This window comes from Aspergillus bombycis (genome assembly GCF_001792695.1).
Source record: "Aspergillus bombycis strain NRRL26010 chromosome Unknown contig00003, whole genome shotgun sequence".
In the NCBI taxonomy this organism is placed as follows: domain Eukaryota; kingdom Fungi; phylum Ascomycota; class Eurotiomycetes; order Eurotiales; family Aspergillaceae; genus Aspergillus; species Aspergillus bombycis.
Genome location: NW_019170005.1, coordinates 538,034 through 553,517, shown reverse-complemented (window position 1 = coordinate 553,517; position 15,484 = coordinate 538,034). Strand labels below are relative to the sequence as shown.

Genomic DNA, 15,484 nt, shown 5'->3' with positions numbered 1-15,484 from the left:
AATATTGGCTCCAGGAACGTTCGATAAGACGGTCTCGATCTTATGGGTGCCTAGGGTATTTGGGGATATTTAGATGAAAAGCTTCACATTCTAGATCTTTGTTCATAAAACTACCGCATCAAGTAACTACTTAACCCCTGTGCTGCGGCTTTGGTATGTGGCTCCAATTGTAATTATCACCAAACCCACAAGCCCCTGACTCCCGCTGAGCCTTTGTATAACCTTGAAAATCAATATTACAAAATGTAGGCAATGGACATCTCTGATATCCAAGCAACAATGTTGCCTTAACATTATCCTAGAGTAGCGACCCATTACAGGAAGGCCCTTACGTATCAGTACGGCTTGCGGCGGTCGCCCGTCACGCTACGCGCAAACGCGTCATTAAAACCGGCAGAATAATATCTCGTTCATTGACGCATCTATCAGCAAGATCGCGATATTCCATCAGCTTCTTGACGCCAGGGGAACCAGAGGCTACCTGGATAGTAGCGCATACCCAAACAACGCTGCTATGCCTCCCCGTGGATCCCGTAAAGCGGCGACCAGCGCTGTCTCTCAATCGCCACCACGCTCGCCTCAAGGCCCTGGAGCTCATAAACGAAAGATTGAAGACAACCACGAGCCGAAATCCCCATTAAGGAGATCGAAACGCGTCAAATCAACAGAGGTTTTACGAAACTCGCCTTCACCGGCTAAAGAAAAGGTTGTTCCCAGAGGACGAAAGTCGCAGAGTGGACAGTCTCAGAAGGGTGCGTCGAAAAGCAACGAAGACGGTCTAGTACTCTCCGTGAAAGAAGAGGTCGAGGAGGAAGTAAAGGTCACCGTCAAGGCAGAGATTGATCAGACAGGCGTGACAAAGCATGAAGAAGCAGATGATAAGACGGCAGTGACAGGAACGGTTTCAAAGAAAAGAAAGACGAAGAAGGAAAAGGAATCAGAGATGGTGCCCCTGAGAGCAAGGACACAGGGGCTGCGCATGTGCGTAGGGGCCCATGTCAGTGCAGCCAAAGGTGTCTTCAATGCCATCAACAACAGTATGCATATTGGCGGCAACGCATTTGCCTTGTTCCTGAAGTCACAAAGGAAATGGGACAACCCGCCCCTGCAAGATGACCACAGAGATACTTTCCGCCGTCTATGCATAGAGAACAAATATGACGCTGCAAAGCACATTCTTCCTCACGGCTCATATCTCGTCAACCTGGCGCAAGAAGATAAAGCCAAGGCGAAGCAAGCCTACGATTCTTTCCTGGATGACCTTCGTCGCTGTGAAGCACTCGGCATCAACCTATACAACTTCCAGTAAGTACATACCACCCTCCTTAAATACGCTTCTATCACGCTGTAGCTAATTGAGCAAACAGCCCAGGAAGTGCTAACCAGAGCAATTTCTCTGATGCATTATCACGACTCGCCAAAGCACTTACAAATGCCCTTGCTGCTACGTCAACAGTCACGCCTGTTCTTGAGACCATGTGCGGCCACGGAACCACAATTGGTGGCAAGCTGACTGAATTCCGCGATCTCCTTGCCATGATTCCACAGGAGTATCATGACCGTATCGGAATCTGCATTGATACCTGCCACAGCTTCGCGGCAGGATATGACCTCGCTTCGCCAGAAGGATTCAAAGCCTTCATGAAAGAGTTCGAAGACGTGATTGGTCTGCAGCATCTCCGTGCTCTTCACTTGAACGACTCCAAAGCACCACGGGGTAGCAAACGTGATCTTCATGCAAACATTGGAACAGGATTCCTGGGTCTTAGAGCTTTTCACAATGTTATGAACGAACCCCGCTTCGAGGGACTGCCAATGGTTCTTGAGACACCTATCGATCGACCAGTGTCCGCGATATCTAAGGGCTCCGCACAAAAAGGTGGCGAAGACAGTGACAGCACGGCCGACACTCCGAAAAACAAGAAGAAACAGCCGAAAAGGCCGGCTAGCGCGAAGGAGCCAACAGTCGCTGATCCCTCCGTCTGGGCCCGGGAGATTGAACTCCTTGAATCCCTGATCGGGATGGACCCCGAAAGTCCAGAATTTCGTGCCCTTGAAGCTCAATTAGCTGAAGAAGGACGCGAAATGCGTGAGAAGCAGCAGGAGCAATACGAACGAAAGTTAGACGCCGAAGAGAAAAAGAAAACCAAGAGTCCGAGAAAGAAAGGCCAGAAAACCTTGATGGAAATGATGGGCGGAGCAGGAAAGAAGGGCAAAGCAAAGAAGGCTTCGAATGATGACAGCGAAGATGAGGGATGTCAGAGTCACACCGAGTAGCAGCGGGCGACTGTCTATGATCTTCACAATTGAAGCAAAAATGGTGTTCATTACTTATATACAATGTATTTATACTTAAATCAATTACGCTCAGGTGCAATGGCGCGTGATATAGCTTCATATGCTACTGAATCAGATTGATGCAAAATACCGACTACAAAGGCTGCCGGCTGCAGAATCCATTAACGAAGTGTGTCATTCAAGATAATTTAGTTCTTGAATTGCAATTGAATTGGGTATTGTGTATGTAGAACTCGATGCCACAAAAAGGGCCCAAACGCTGGTAGACGTAGATACACCTCCTATTTCCATGGAAGAGATAGTAAACATGGTATCACACAAATCGCTGTCTATATGAGTGACGCTGCCAATATATGCGAGACTCCTTGGGCACTTCAAGGCACTTCTCCTTGAAGTGTTCAATTGATATAAAAGAAGATATGAGTGCACTATGCCTCGATATCGTACTTGGGAATTCGAAATCCAAGTGATGTTATGGGTCTCTCGGCCTGTTCATTCTGGTTTGATCGAAGCGAGGCCGAAAACCAGGTGATTCCAGGACACGGAGGAGGGAAAGCGCAAGTACGGGACGAGCCATACTAGTGGTGTCCAGCACATTGGAAAATTTAAAAACTGCTAGAACGAGGTACCAACCCAGCCTAACGCCTTTCTCTAGACGACGATCTTTCAGGCGACGATTGAAGCTGACTTCCCGTACCAAGGCTTCGTCCCGCTTTTTGCAGCTCAGATTCGGCCGATACCACGACCGGTGGCGCTGACTTCAAAGGAGATGGGGCAGATACTCGTGGCGAGAAGGCTTTATCATGGTCACTTAAGTTAGCGGTAGAAATGGTAAGCCCATGCGTGCTGCTGCTGGCACCGCTGGCTCGCACCCGGAATGACCGCCGACCAAGAATCGAATCATCAGCAGGCGTGATATTGACATTTTGATCGTCACGTGTATCCGACGAAGCGCGTAGCATACTTGTTTCCGGATTTGCAACGCGGTGATATCCTCCTCGACCTCGAGAGGGGTCCGAGTCTTCTGTCTCTGAGTCCGAATCTGGCTCGGGCTCCCACGTGGCCTTTCGAGCTTCAGCACGCATCTTGGCGATCTTCATATAATTGTAGGAACCAATACTGCTGATGGTAATCACCAGACCGAGAATATTTATGAGTGTGAGCTGGTCATGGAATATCACACCAGCTGCGCTTATCGTGACCACTTCTTTGAAGATACCACAGATGCTCAATGTGACGACTGATGAGCGCTTGAGAAGTGCGAACTCGGATGAGATCATACAAAACGCCAAGATACCCGGAAATATGAGGAGAAAGGTCGCAAACATTCCACCATGAGCGTCGCTGAGAGCGACGAAGCCTGTAACAATCTGAGATGGGCCTTCCACGGCCAGCGCGATAGTGATTAAGGAGATAAACATGACGGGAGTAAGGAAAAAGAGGGTAGAGAAGGGGTTAGCCGTAGCTGGATGCCGCAGCAAAAGTATTTGTGTCAAGCCCCATCGGAAGCCCGAGAAGAAAGCGGATGCAATGACTAGCAGGAAGCCAACAATGTTGAAAGCAGTCTCGCCTGCGACCATCATGACAACACCGACGGTCATGGTAGCAATGATGACGATCAACTTAGCCGACGGGGTTTCTAAGCGGAAGAGGAAAGCAAATAGTAGGACAAAGGCGAGAGCAGATGATTTACACATGGTAAGGAACGTGAGGGAGATGAATTTCAGCGACATGTTACCCAGTCCAATATCAAGGGAAGTTGCTGCACCGCAAGGAACGAGACGTGTGAAATAGAATACTTTCGATACGACACTATTTTCGGACCCATCTTGCTGCCTCATAGGTGATCCGGACGGTGACGATGAAGGCGCTCGCGGGCGCAGTGAAGGAATCATATATAGGATGAAGGATGATAGTGAGAACTGGACAAGCATGTGTAAACTGGTGGTAAATAGCGGGAAGGGAAATACGACATCATCCTCGGAAAACATCCATTTATTGTACTGCAGCACACATTGCCACGGTCAGTTGTCACGGTCGTTGAATGTTATCCTGTGTCCCAGGGATACCAGGGTACTCACGATTGATATCGCCAACGAAAAGAAATACCACATCAGAATCAACCCGCCATTGACCAAGAGCTTCCTCATCACGTTTTGATCCGCCAGTCCAACCGAGAACACATCACTCTGGGAACCCTTGACCCCGGCGATCCGAGCATCCAGCTGTTTTCGTTGCTTTCTTCGCCGTCGTCGCTGGCGTCTCTGTTTTGCGGTAAGGCCTGTCTCTTCATCATCTTGCAGGTCGTCCTCGGAGCTCTCAGCGATCGACGAGAGGTCGGACACGTCTGCGTCCTCGGCGGCTTTTTGTTCTTCCCGTTTATTGTTGATAGGGTCGCCATTGGTGCGCGGGTTATCGTCCCTCTGCTCGGTCGGGCCTACTTGTGAAGGGCCCCCGGTACCTGTAAGCACTGAGCTCCGCCGACGATGGTGGTTTCCCGAGGGAGATAGACCCATCCTGGAATGCTAGCTTGTTGGACGAGGGGAGGGTCTTCGGGAGGGGGGAAGAGTACAAGGAAGGTCGTTAGAAGGGGGAGAGAAAAAAAGAAAGTTTTTGCTAGAATGTAAATGACTCCATCGGTGGTGGATCAACGTGAAATATACACTCGTGGTCCAACGTTCAATTGTCGCAGCAACTGAGGATGGACACGGAAGGGGGGGGGGGACACACGAAGTCCGAAGGAACGAGGAGAATCGGTGAGGAAATCAACAGGGCTGGCCCGGATAGGTGTCAAAGGAGATGAAACTGAGAGAAAAGGGAAATGAAAGGAGGGATGGACAGGAAAGGAAAGGAATTCAAGACAAAAGGAGCAAGAAAGGCCCGAAGAGCAGCATGCAAGGGCGACCGATAGGAAGAAGCATAAGATGGGTAGCAGCAGCAGTAGTAGTAGCAGCAGCGAACAGCAGCCCAGCAGCCCAGCAGCGCGATGGCCTTTCAGACTCGGTGGAAAAAGAAAATGTATGTGTATGTATTGTAAGGAGCGTCAAATTCCATGGAAATTTCGGGGTTTGGGACAACAAAAGGGAAAGGAGTTGCAGTTGGTTTGGTCGTTTTGCAGGTCAGCAGTCGGTTTAGTTTTAGTTTTTGAAGAGAGCATCCAGGGACACTAGACCCAAACTAGCCCTGGTCTCCTGAATTTTTAATGAAAATTATCCTGTCGGCATTGTTGGTATGAAATGCCAGACTATGATGACTTATTGACTTATTGCGGAATCCACTTTCTTTCCTTCCCGGTCTTAATCTTACAAGGACTCTCCACCACCGCCACCGATTGATGCGAATACGAACGAGAAGCGTCCGTCGTGAATTTGAGTCTGCACTAACACCTTAGCAACTTATCTACACAACCACCGGGAGTCATATTTAGTGTACTCCTAGAGAGATAGAATAAAATAAAATTAAAGAGGGGAGGGGGGGGGTCAACAAACTACTAGTACTCGTAAACTATACAACAAACTTCATACTAGACTGATTTTGATAGTGATCACACATCCTTCAGGGTCTTCTCAGGCATCGTGCCTCTTGGACCTCTCATCTCCCGGGAAATCTCGTCTGTGGGAGCGGGGGTTGCAGCTATTTGGGTCCCTAATTTAATTTGCTTTTTTTTGGTCCCTTTCCGGACGATCCGGGGTCGTCCATTTATCGTCAGCCGGTGCCTTAACAAAGATGCCCTCGGACTTGTTGATCCCACGATTGGTTGGGTCAGCGATTCAAAGTTCAACAACAGGTCGTACTATTGGCGTGGGTGAATGAGATACACCATATTTGGTGTTGTTGCAAGTGACCTTTCCAATCCTCCAACGCACGATTTCCCATTAGGCATCAGCTTTTGGCCTGAACTCCATCTCGTTGCACACCGACTTCTTGGCGGCGATGGACCGGCTCAATTTCTTAGTCGATTTGATCCCGTCCCGATTGGCAGTGGCTGTGATTCGCCGCTGGGACAAACCCACTGGGTTCCAGACAATGACATATGATCGGTATGATCTCCCATGCTTTGGACATATCTGACCCAAGGGTGGATGGATGGTTGATGATGTTGTGATTCCATCACTATCTCGACAAGTACCGCCCCAAATGCTGCCAGCAAGGATAACCATCATCATGTCATTGTAGATGCATCCTACCCGCTGGTGTCATTCATAGTTTGCTATAATCGCCCTTGCATTCGCCGGGAGGAAGTATGATGTATTCTATCGCACCGCTTGTCATCAATTGACCTTCATCTTCAATCTCTGTCTGGTTTCGTTTTCCTGGTTGAAACCATCCGTGGTAGACCATGCATACCTGTGTCCCCTGTGAGCAAGAAATGTACCTTGGATAACATGTGCTAACCTATCTTTGATTTCGATGCCGTTCCCCGGTTCGCTTGCCCGAAAGACAAAGAAACCTCGGCGCAGGTCTCCAGGAGGCAAGCTTTAAGCAAGCAGCAGTGCTTACCTCATTCGACCTGCCAAGTGACGACAATGGTTTTGTTGAGCTTCAAGCCGTCTCGCTTTTTGCCCAGGAGAACCGCTCGGCAGCCGATGTTCGTACAAAAGAAAAATCGAAAAAAAAAAAAAAATTTTTGAAAATAAAATAAATTGAATTCAAAACGAATCGCAAGGTCAATAAACCTGTAGGCAGTCACTTCAACTTGACTGCAGCATCCTGTCAAGATCAGGCAGGGTATGGGTAATAGCCTTTAGCCTCCCTTCTGCCTTTCTCTCCGGCTCTACGGAGTAATCCTGGCAACTATACACCATGGGCTAGACTCGGCGGCAAAAGTAAGTGCATAATATTGGCAAGTAACTCCTGTTGAGGGAGAAACTAGCAATTCCCAATGAGTTAGGTAGACTAAAGATATCAATGCGGAAGAGCCACATCGTTGCCTCCGCGGGCTTTTATACGGTATGGCCCCTTTGAAAGAGTCTCCAGCACACCTCACAAGGTTAAATACAATGTGTGCCACGGTCGAGGCCGGGGAATTAATGAAGTGAACGCACATGTCAGTTCTACAAAACCAACATTGAACTACCATTTGCTCTTCGGAAGAACACCAGTGGCAGTCAACACTGGAACTGCGGTTACTTCCTTCTACCTTCTATCTGATAGTTGTACTCCATAAACCGTGTGCATATCTGTCGCATCTTACTAAATACAGTACTAAACAATAAAACCGAGTCAACTAAGCCCCTAGGAGCTATAATAGTATTCCCCCGTAAACCTCAAGGCCACATAATTCCAAGTAAACCCCTGATACCTGCTAAAATCTCCAACAGCGACTGTACACCCATAGAACCTAATCCTTGCAAACTATCCAGGAAACCCTGAACAAAGGACGAACCAATATCCCAAGTCCCAGTACACCCTAGGTACTATCATGCCGAGCTCAGAAGCAAACGACATGTCCGATATCTCAACCATTGTTTATACCTAATTCCCCGATCTATACTCTAATGCAGAAACAAAAACTAGCATTGAGTAATTATAAACCACGACAACCAACAACCCCAGAGCGGGCTACGCGAGAAGTCAAAAGACCAGGGGTTCTGAACCCCCCATGACCTAAGTTTCCTCCTCGAAATAACAAACCCAGAATAGCACCCTATCTGGATTCCCCTCATTCCTGCCCTACCCACGTTAGTGGATCCATCCGGCTAGAAACCCCTCCACTTAATGCTGAGCATGGTTTTTCATGGACAGACAAACGGGTAACACGCTGTCGGCACTCGGATTCCATGCATGCATTAGCGCGGGTTTAGTGTCTTCATAGGGTGAGTGGGAAGGAACAGCTGCAGGGGGGCTTGCGAAGATCATGGTGATCGTGGGGCGACTTTGTATCGGTTTTTTGGAGTCGGGTTATTGTAGTACTTCTACTTGATGTTGGAATTCTTTGGAGCGATTTGGGTGATTGTTTCCCGGGGGGGGAGGTTATGCCTTTGACTTGTGCTTTTTCTTCTCTTTTCCTGTGGCTAGATTTAGTTGGATTGATTGATGCCTGTCGTAGTAATTGGTTTTGAGAAAAAATAAAATACAATACAATAAAGGCAAAGTCGGTCATCTCATTCATGAAGATCTGTTTCTAAGAGTAAATCTAAAGGATAAGCCAAAACATATGTTAAGGCTCCGATCCAACACCATCTCATCACGTCCGATGCAAGACAGTCCCCGGCTGCAGATATACAGGACACATACACGAGGCAGCCTTGTATCCCAGCACCGGCAACCCCCCGCATATTCGCTCAGTTAGATAATAAAATATTCCCTGCTTCGTTTATATCACGTGTACCTTCCTCGTGGTTCCTTCAAATAGTTGCTGCACGACCTTTAGTATGCTTCACATGGAGGGGTATGGATGCATTCCCTCTGCCGCGATAGTCCCCTTTCCCGGTGTGGCGCTCGTGGGTGGTTTCATCCCCTGCGACTTATACGGGAAGGAGCCCCTTCAGTTTGGCAGTTGATCGGAAGTGTTATATTCAACCACCCTTCCTTGGTCCAGCAGCTCCGGGTCCGGGAGACGGGTTCGGGTTGGTAGATGCCTTTGCGGAAGCCGACCGCGAGAAAGCATTGGCTGTACCAATTGTCGCACTGGCGTTACGCAGCTCGATCTTCTTACGTTCCATTTCAAGCTGTTTATAATTAGCGCTTCCTTCGTAAGACATTCAGTGAAAGAAGTAAAAGAGCGTCACATACCACTTTGCGCACTCTGGCCAGAGCAGCTGTGTCTCCCGCCACCAATGGCTGACAGTCGTCTACACGGTACGGCGCAGCGATTGACACTGCGTCGGCCACGATTATGCTTGTCCCATCCCATCTTGTGGGCATTGTGCGGCTAAATGCATCAAACAGATCCTGGGCTTCGCGGGTAACTCCCTTGCCACGCTTCGCCTCACCCTCTTGCAGTTTACCGACTGCATTAGCTTCTCGGGTCTTCAGAGCCCGAATATCGAGCGCATGCACAGGTGGCACTGCATCAGTGAAAGAAGGCGCTTCCGCACTATTGGATGATGGAGCAAGGGAGAGAAGTTGGAAGGACTGTATACGCGAGATCGGGATGATATGATAATCGCCTGCGGTCTGCTTGGTGTCGGCGGCAGTGTTGATCGCAACAAGGTTCGTGATTGGGCATGCCGTAAACAGAGTTCCCTCAACTGTCGTGGAGACCGGGGCGGTAGTGATGCGAACGCTGTTGGGATAACAATAGAGTTAGCACCAACAAACTATGACTTCTTTTTATCTTTTACGAGGGGTTTCTGTTCAGAGGATATCATGTCCTTTGAAAGGCCGCCACAGCAGACAGAAGTTAATGCAGGTAGCTGCTTACCGTGCACCAATTGCACCGCTCAAGGCGACCTCCAAAGGAACCATAGCTCCAGCCATTCCCTGACTCGTGGCACCAGAAGCTCCTTGCGACGACGCTCTAACTCCGGAACCGTGACGCTTTTTCTCTGCCATAAGCCACCCTCGCAGACTAAGCAATTCTCAAGCTTTGTCACTTGGGATAAAACGGAGAGCAGATCCCGATTATGGAAGAGTGCGGCTGAATTGCTTCTCAGGAGGCAACAAAAGATCACCTTGCACAATAAACCCAGCAGGGACAATACACTACACCAGGCAATTTCTGCAGTGGTGGAAGAGCCAATTTCCCGGCCGTGGGGTTACAAGCTACTGTCGATTTGCAGTGACAAACAGGAGCTGGTGCCCCCAATTAAGCAATGTGGGACGTAGCCGGAAGCTGGGGACCTGATAAAAAGAGCGACAGAAACAACACGGAAAGAGACAAGCCCGTCGACAAGGATATGGCCAAGCAGACGAGGATACTTTCTCAGACTACTGGCGCGTAGTCAAAGAGAGGTGTGGTAGTGCTCCGTCAAAGGATGTCAGCTAGCCCACTAACGATAAGTTGGGTGAGGTCGACGTTCAGGTGCACGACCAATCAAACCCAATTCGGTTTAGTTCGGGCGGAGACAATAATACCGTGGCGACGGGATGCCCTCATCAAGCCCTGAGACTTTAGAACACAACTAACCAGCTACAAGTCAATATACTCTTTACTGTTCTTCATCTAGCCTTGTCTGCTATCCATTACGCTATCCATCGTGAACAACATCAAAACATATTCATTCAATACGTTTCCATCACTAAATAGAGGACTAAACGATTTAAATACAGGGTGATGAACCGATTTCTTTTTAATTTATCATAATCATTCTATGTGCTGCGAGAGCCGGAGTAGCCCTCACAATTTTGCCCTATCCTATTACCATCTCGGTCCAGGGGAAAGTTTCACGTCCAGCGCAGTGTCGTATCCTCGTTTAATTTAAGCAATGTAGGTAGAGGCGGACACGTTACCACCACGTCCAGTCCAGTTAACGTGGATGTCCTGGCCCTCAGGGTACTTCTCGTTGGCGTGCTCGGGCTTGACGCGGAAGGTGTGGGCACCGAAGTAGTCACGCTGAGCCTGCAGCAGGTTGGCGGGGAGGTCCCGAGTGCGGTATCCGTCGTAGAAGCTGAGAGCAGTGCTGAAAGCGGGAGTAGGGATACCCCAGAGAGCACCCTTGCTGACAACGTTTCTCCAGCCGTCCTGGGCCTTGGTGATGGCTGCCTTGAAGAAGTCATCGAAGAGGAGGTTCTCAAGGTCGGGGTTCTGACGGTATGCGTTGGTGATGTCCTTCAGGAAGACGGAGCGGATGATGCAGCCACCACGCCACATAAGGGCGATGGAAGGCTTGTTAAGCTTCCAGCCGTACTCCTTGGCAGCCTGGATTCTAAATAAGTAACTGCCAAAACTAATGTGACGCGGGCCAGGCTAAAGTAGACTTACCTCCTGCATGAGCATGAAACCCTGGGCATAGGAGATGATCTTAGAAGCATAAAGGGCCTGCTCCAGATCATCGACGAAAGCCTGCTTGTCACCGGTGAATTGAGGAGTGGGGCCTGGGAGGAGGCTGCTAGCGCGGACACGCTCGTCCTTAAGGGCACTGAGGCAACGAGAGAAGACGGCCTCGCCGATCAGGGTGACAGGCATACCAAGGTCAAGAGCGTTGATGGCGGTCCACTTGCCAGTTCCCTTCTGGCCGGCCTTGTCAAGGATCTTCTCAACGAGGGGAGTGCCATCGTCATCGTTGAAGCGAAGAACATCGCGGGTGATTTCGATCAGGAAGGAGTCCAAGACACCCTTGTTCCACTTGTCGAAGACTTCGGCAATTTCGCTGACGGGCATGCCAACACCACGCTTGAGAATATCATAGGCCTAAACACGGTGTACATTAGATTTTGTGTTTTAAGAAGAGTAGTTCGAGCTAAAGAGCGACGTACCTCACAGATCAGCTGCATGTCACCATACTCGATACCATTGTGGACCATCTTGACGTAGTGACCGGCACCCTCGTCACCGACCCAGTCGCAGCAAGCCTCGCCTTCGCTCTTGGCGGCAATGCTCTGGAAGATATCCTTAATGTAAGGCCAGGCCTCCTCGTTACCACCGGGCATGAGAGAGGGACCGTAACGGGCACCCTCCTCACCACCAGAGACACCGCTGCCGACGAAGCGGATGCCCTTCTCGGCAAGGTAGGTGGTACGGCGGTTGCTGTCAGGGTAGTGGGAGTTACCACCATCAATGATGATATCGCCCTCCTCAAGGTGGGGCAGGAGAGACTCAATGAACTGGTCGACGGGCTTTCCAGCCATAACCAGGAGCATGATACGGCGGGGACGCTTCAGCTTAGCGCAGAACTCCTCAATGGAGTGAGCACCGACAATCGACTTGCCTGATTAGTGGTCAGCTTGACTAATCCTTCCACAACGAATCGGTCAGTTTGGGATCTCACCCTTGGCCTCATTTGCAAGGAAGCGGTCAACCTTGGAGGTTGTGCGGTTGTAAGCGCAAACAGTGAAACCGTGATCGGCGACGTTCATGATCAGGTTCTGGCCCATGACGGCCAAACCGATCAGACCGAAGTCAGCACTAGGAAGAGGGCGCGCCGGTGCGCCGACATTGATGCCGGCCAAGCGGGCGCTGAAGTCAGTGGGTAAATTCTTCTGTCAATGAATGGGCGAAAACAGAGATATGGGGAGAATCATAGAACAGGCAAAACAGGAAGGAGGTGTCTGAGGCTGGTTGTATTCCCATATCAGACTATGACATTGGGGGAGAACCAGAGAACTTCATCCAATCGATTGTCGCAAAGCTATCAATCGTTTAGGACCATGGTCCATAACCCTCAAGTTTCCACGCAAAACGCGTGAGGATTGTTGTCAAGGAGGACGATATCGTAAATGCAGCTCGAAGGGGCGGTCATTATGACCTCAAGGGTACTTACACTGCCTTGTCAGCCATTATGAGAGTGGGGAGGACTTTTCTTGTGGGGGTATTAAGGAAGTAATATGTATAGCAGTATCAATATGACTGCCCCAAAGAAGGTAGATAGAAGGATGAAGATATAGGCAAGAGAAAGAGGAAAGGAAGAAAGGAGAGAGAAGAGACGGAAGAAAAGGGAGAAGCAGTTCGAAGATGTCAGACCCGAAAAGGCTTACGGAGCAACTCTTCCGTCATTCGGTGGGACAGAAGAGGGCGAAAGGCGGGGCAGTAAAAGACCATGAGGAGCAGAGTCGTCCGGTCCGGTGAAATAGTTGGTACTTAGTATACATGGGAATCCCACGGAATGCTGACAATTGATTTAAGCAAATCTATTAGCTTTGGAACGATCATTTTAACTTGTCTACAATGCCGATTCGATGTCAATTGTATCCCCTCGATATATTACCTTCAAAGCAAAAATTATCTACAGCCAGTGACACATACATCACTTTTTTTTTTAACAGTACAGTAGCTTGCTTCGGAGATGACGGAGCATTGCAGCTGTACCGATGGCGGGGCACATGGAGGGGCAGAAGCGCTGCTGCAGTAAAGGAAAAGCAACAAAAACCGCCGCAGCGAATGTCCAGGTCGACCCGAAAAAAAAAAAAAAAAAAAAAAGATCAGGTACCTTCGGTGAAGCAGATCCGGGCTCGGATCAAATCATGTCCGACCCTTCTACACCAACAACTTCACCATGGTCCCCTCCGGAATTTTGTCTCTTCGGGCTTATCTGTCGGTAATCAATGTGTGCCCCCGTAGATAAACACTCCCTCCCATTAGCCGTGGGATGATTTAATGAGCTTACGGGATTATTATCCCACTCTTAGGACCGCCTGATCACGTTAATGGTCGGCTATTGCCTGGCCGAAAGAGGAATAGGGTGGGGGTGCAAATCCGTTGGGGCTGATGAGACAATGACGCTAACATGAAAGAAATCCTGACAAAGCCCCTGTGGCTGCACCATGTGTGGCTGAGGAACATCATTTCTCCGTAGATAACTCTATCTCTATGGCAAGCCGGGCGGACCACTTGGGTCTTTTTTTCCACTCCAACGCTTAAGCAAGCCTTGTTCGTCGTTCGCATCTTGATTAAGATCTGGTCAACGTCATTTTTCGAGTTCCACATTTGAACAATCCCGATCCTCGATATCACACATCACATATATTTTTTTTATTCTTAAGTCACGTATTCACTGACCCTTCGGCTCAACTCCATACCTCGAAGGGATATCCAGAACTGAGAACAAGTCAACCATTGCGTGAGATTGCAATACCGCCCAATATTAACTCAGACATCATACAACCCCCTTCGGGACACCGATCTTCTGTCTACATTAGAACTCAGAACCCTTTTCAGGCGTGACGTCTGGCGTGAGACTGCTACGTCGGTCAAGCCCTGAAGGTACGTGTCTGGCTAATTTGCATACGGCGCATCACATCCATCGTCTCTATTCGAACTCTCCATTCATCATGTCCTTTCCGCCACCTCCAGGTCTGAAGCAAACACCGTCTTCGCTGCCACCGCGGCCACCAAACACAGCATCTCCTTCCCCTGCATCGTTTCAGCCCGCATACTCGGCTGCGCCATCATATTCGTCCGCAGGAACCAGCAATGGATATGGCAGCAGCAGCGGGCCTCGGACAGGCTACAATGCTTTCACAGCATTTGCGCCGCGCTCCGTAGCTTCTAGTCAACCCTACCGTACCAGCAGCCCCGTCGTGTCCGCTCCGCCAGCCACCTCAGCCGGATACTCGACTCCCACTACGGCAGGCTACGGTAGCTACTATTCCCAACCACAACAGACATACCAAAGCGGAGCCTCATACTATGGCTCTGCCCAGTATAATGAAAACACATATGGTCCGTCCGTGCCTCGGATTCAGAATCCCTTTCCCGCTGCGGGAGCTGACCAAGCAAACAATTATGGCATGCACGGGAGGAACTATGGGCGCAATGAGTCTGGTTTAGATCCGGAGACAGAAGCACAGATTGCACAGTGGCAAAGTGCCTATGCGAACAGAGACGAAGCACAGGTGGCAAGCAAGGTTCCTGGCCGCCGAGATGGATACGCGGTATCCGCCACCGGCTCCGGTGTCAATACACCCTCCGGCACCGCTACAGCAGCTACCACCCCGGCACCCGTTGCAGGCCAAGCCGAGCCGCAGAAGACCGTTGCCCGGGCTGGTGGTGGCCAGAACTGGACCGACTCGACTCTTCTAGAATGGGACCCCGCACATTTCCGTCTTTTCGCAGGAAACCTTGCCGGCGAAGTCACGGACGATTCACTGTTGAAGGCGTTTGCGAAGTACACTTCCGTCCAGAAAGCCCGTGTCATCCGCGACAAACGCACTCAGAAGAGCAAAGGATATGGGTTCGTCAGTTTCAGCGATGGAGATGACTATTTCAAGGCCGCGAGGGAAATGCAAGGGAAGTATATTGGATCCCACCCTGTCCTGCTCCGCCGCGCCACTACTGAGGTCCGTCCGGTGGCTAACTCAAAGAACGGGAAGAAGCACGGCGGTGGGGGAGGCTCGGGAGGCGGCCACGCCGGAGGAAAAGTCAAGCACGATGGAATCAGAAAGCCTGGAAAGACCAAGGGCGGGCTGAAAATCATCGGATAGTTGCGCAGGTATTAGACTGTATATGTATGCTGAGCGTTGCTAAGATAAAATATAATGATACACATTTGAGTCCTTTATGTCACAGATCATTTCTTGAAAATCGACATCCAGGTCTAGTAACTTCATCTCATTTTCTCATCAAAGGAAATAGATCTCTCTCTCT

At 49.7% G+C, this 15,484-nt stretch overlaps 5 protein-coding genes across 5 annotated transcripts; 2 read left to right on the top strand and 3 right to left on the bottom strand.

Moving 5' to 3' along the window:
- Positions 1 to 514: 514 nt before the first annotated feature.
- ABOM_000989 (DNA-(apurinic or apyrimidinic site) lyase APN1) lies at positions 515 to 2,277 on the top strand (the record flags this gene model as incomplete). The annotated part of the gene is made up of 2 exons (XM_022528119.1): positions 515 to 1,305; positions 1,368 to 2,277. The coding sequence occupies 2 exons, from the start codon at positions 515 to 517 to the stop codon at positions 2,275 to 2,277; spliced, it is 1,701 nt and encodes a 566-aa protein (XP_022394082.1).
- Positions 2,278 to 2,936: 659 nt separating this feature from the next.
- Positions 2,937 to 4,814, bottom strand: ABOM_000988 (putative nucleotide-sugar transporter; the record flags this gene model as incomplete). The annotated part of the gene is made up of 2 exons (XM_022528118.1): positions 2,937 to 4,301; positions 4,380 to 4,814. The coding sequence occupies 2 exons, from the start codon at positions 4,812 to 4,814 to the stop codon at positions 2,937 to 2,939; spliced, it is 1,800 nt and encodes a 599-aa protein (XP_022394081.1).
- Positions 4,815 to 8,816: 4,002 nt separating this feature from the next.
- On the bottom strand, positions 8,817 to 9,795 carry ABOM_000987 (anticodon-binding domain-containing protein; the record flags this gene model as incomplete). Its single annotated transcript, XM_022528117.1, has 3 exons — positions 8,817 to 8,969; positions 9,034 to 9,526; positions 9,665 to 9,795. The coding sequence occupies 3 exons, from the start codon at positions 9,793 to 9,795 to the stop codon at positions 8,817 to 8,819; spliced, it is 777 nt and encodes a 258-aa protein (XP_022394074.1).
- An 865-nt stretch (positions 9,796 to 10,660) lies between these two features.
- ABOM_000986 (NADP(+)-dependent, decarboxylating phosphogluconate dehydrogenase) lies at positions 10,661 to 12,381 on the bottom strand (the record flags this gene model as incomplete). Its single annotated transcript, XM_022528116.1, has 4 exons — positions 10,661 to 11,101; positions 11,165 to 11,593; positions 11,659 to 12,110; positions 12,171 to 12,381. Coding segments are annotated over 4 exons (1,533 nt in total), but the record flags the coding sequence as incomplete, so codon positions are not given.
- A 1,788-nt stretch (positions 12,382 to 14,169) lies between these two features.
- On the top strand, positions 14,170 to 15,321 carry ABOM_000985 (RNP domain protein; the record flags this gene model as incomplete). Its single annotated transcript, XM_022528115.1, has 1 exon — positions 14,170 to 15,321. The coding sequence occupies one exon, from the start codon at positions 14,170 to 14,172 to the stop codon at positions 15,319 to 15,321; it is 1,152 nt and encodes a 383-aa protein (XP_022394076.1).
- Positions 15,322 to 15,484: the final 163 nt, after the last annotated feature.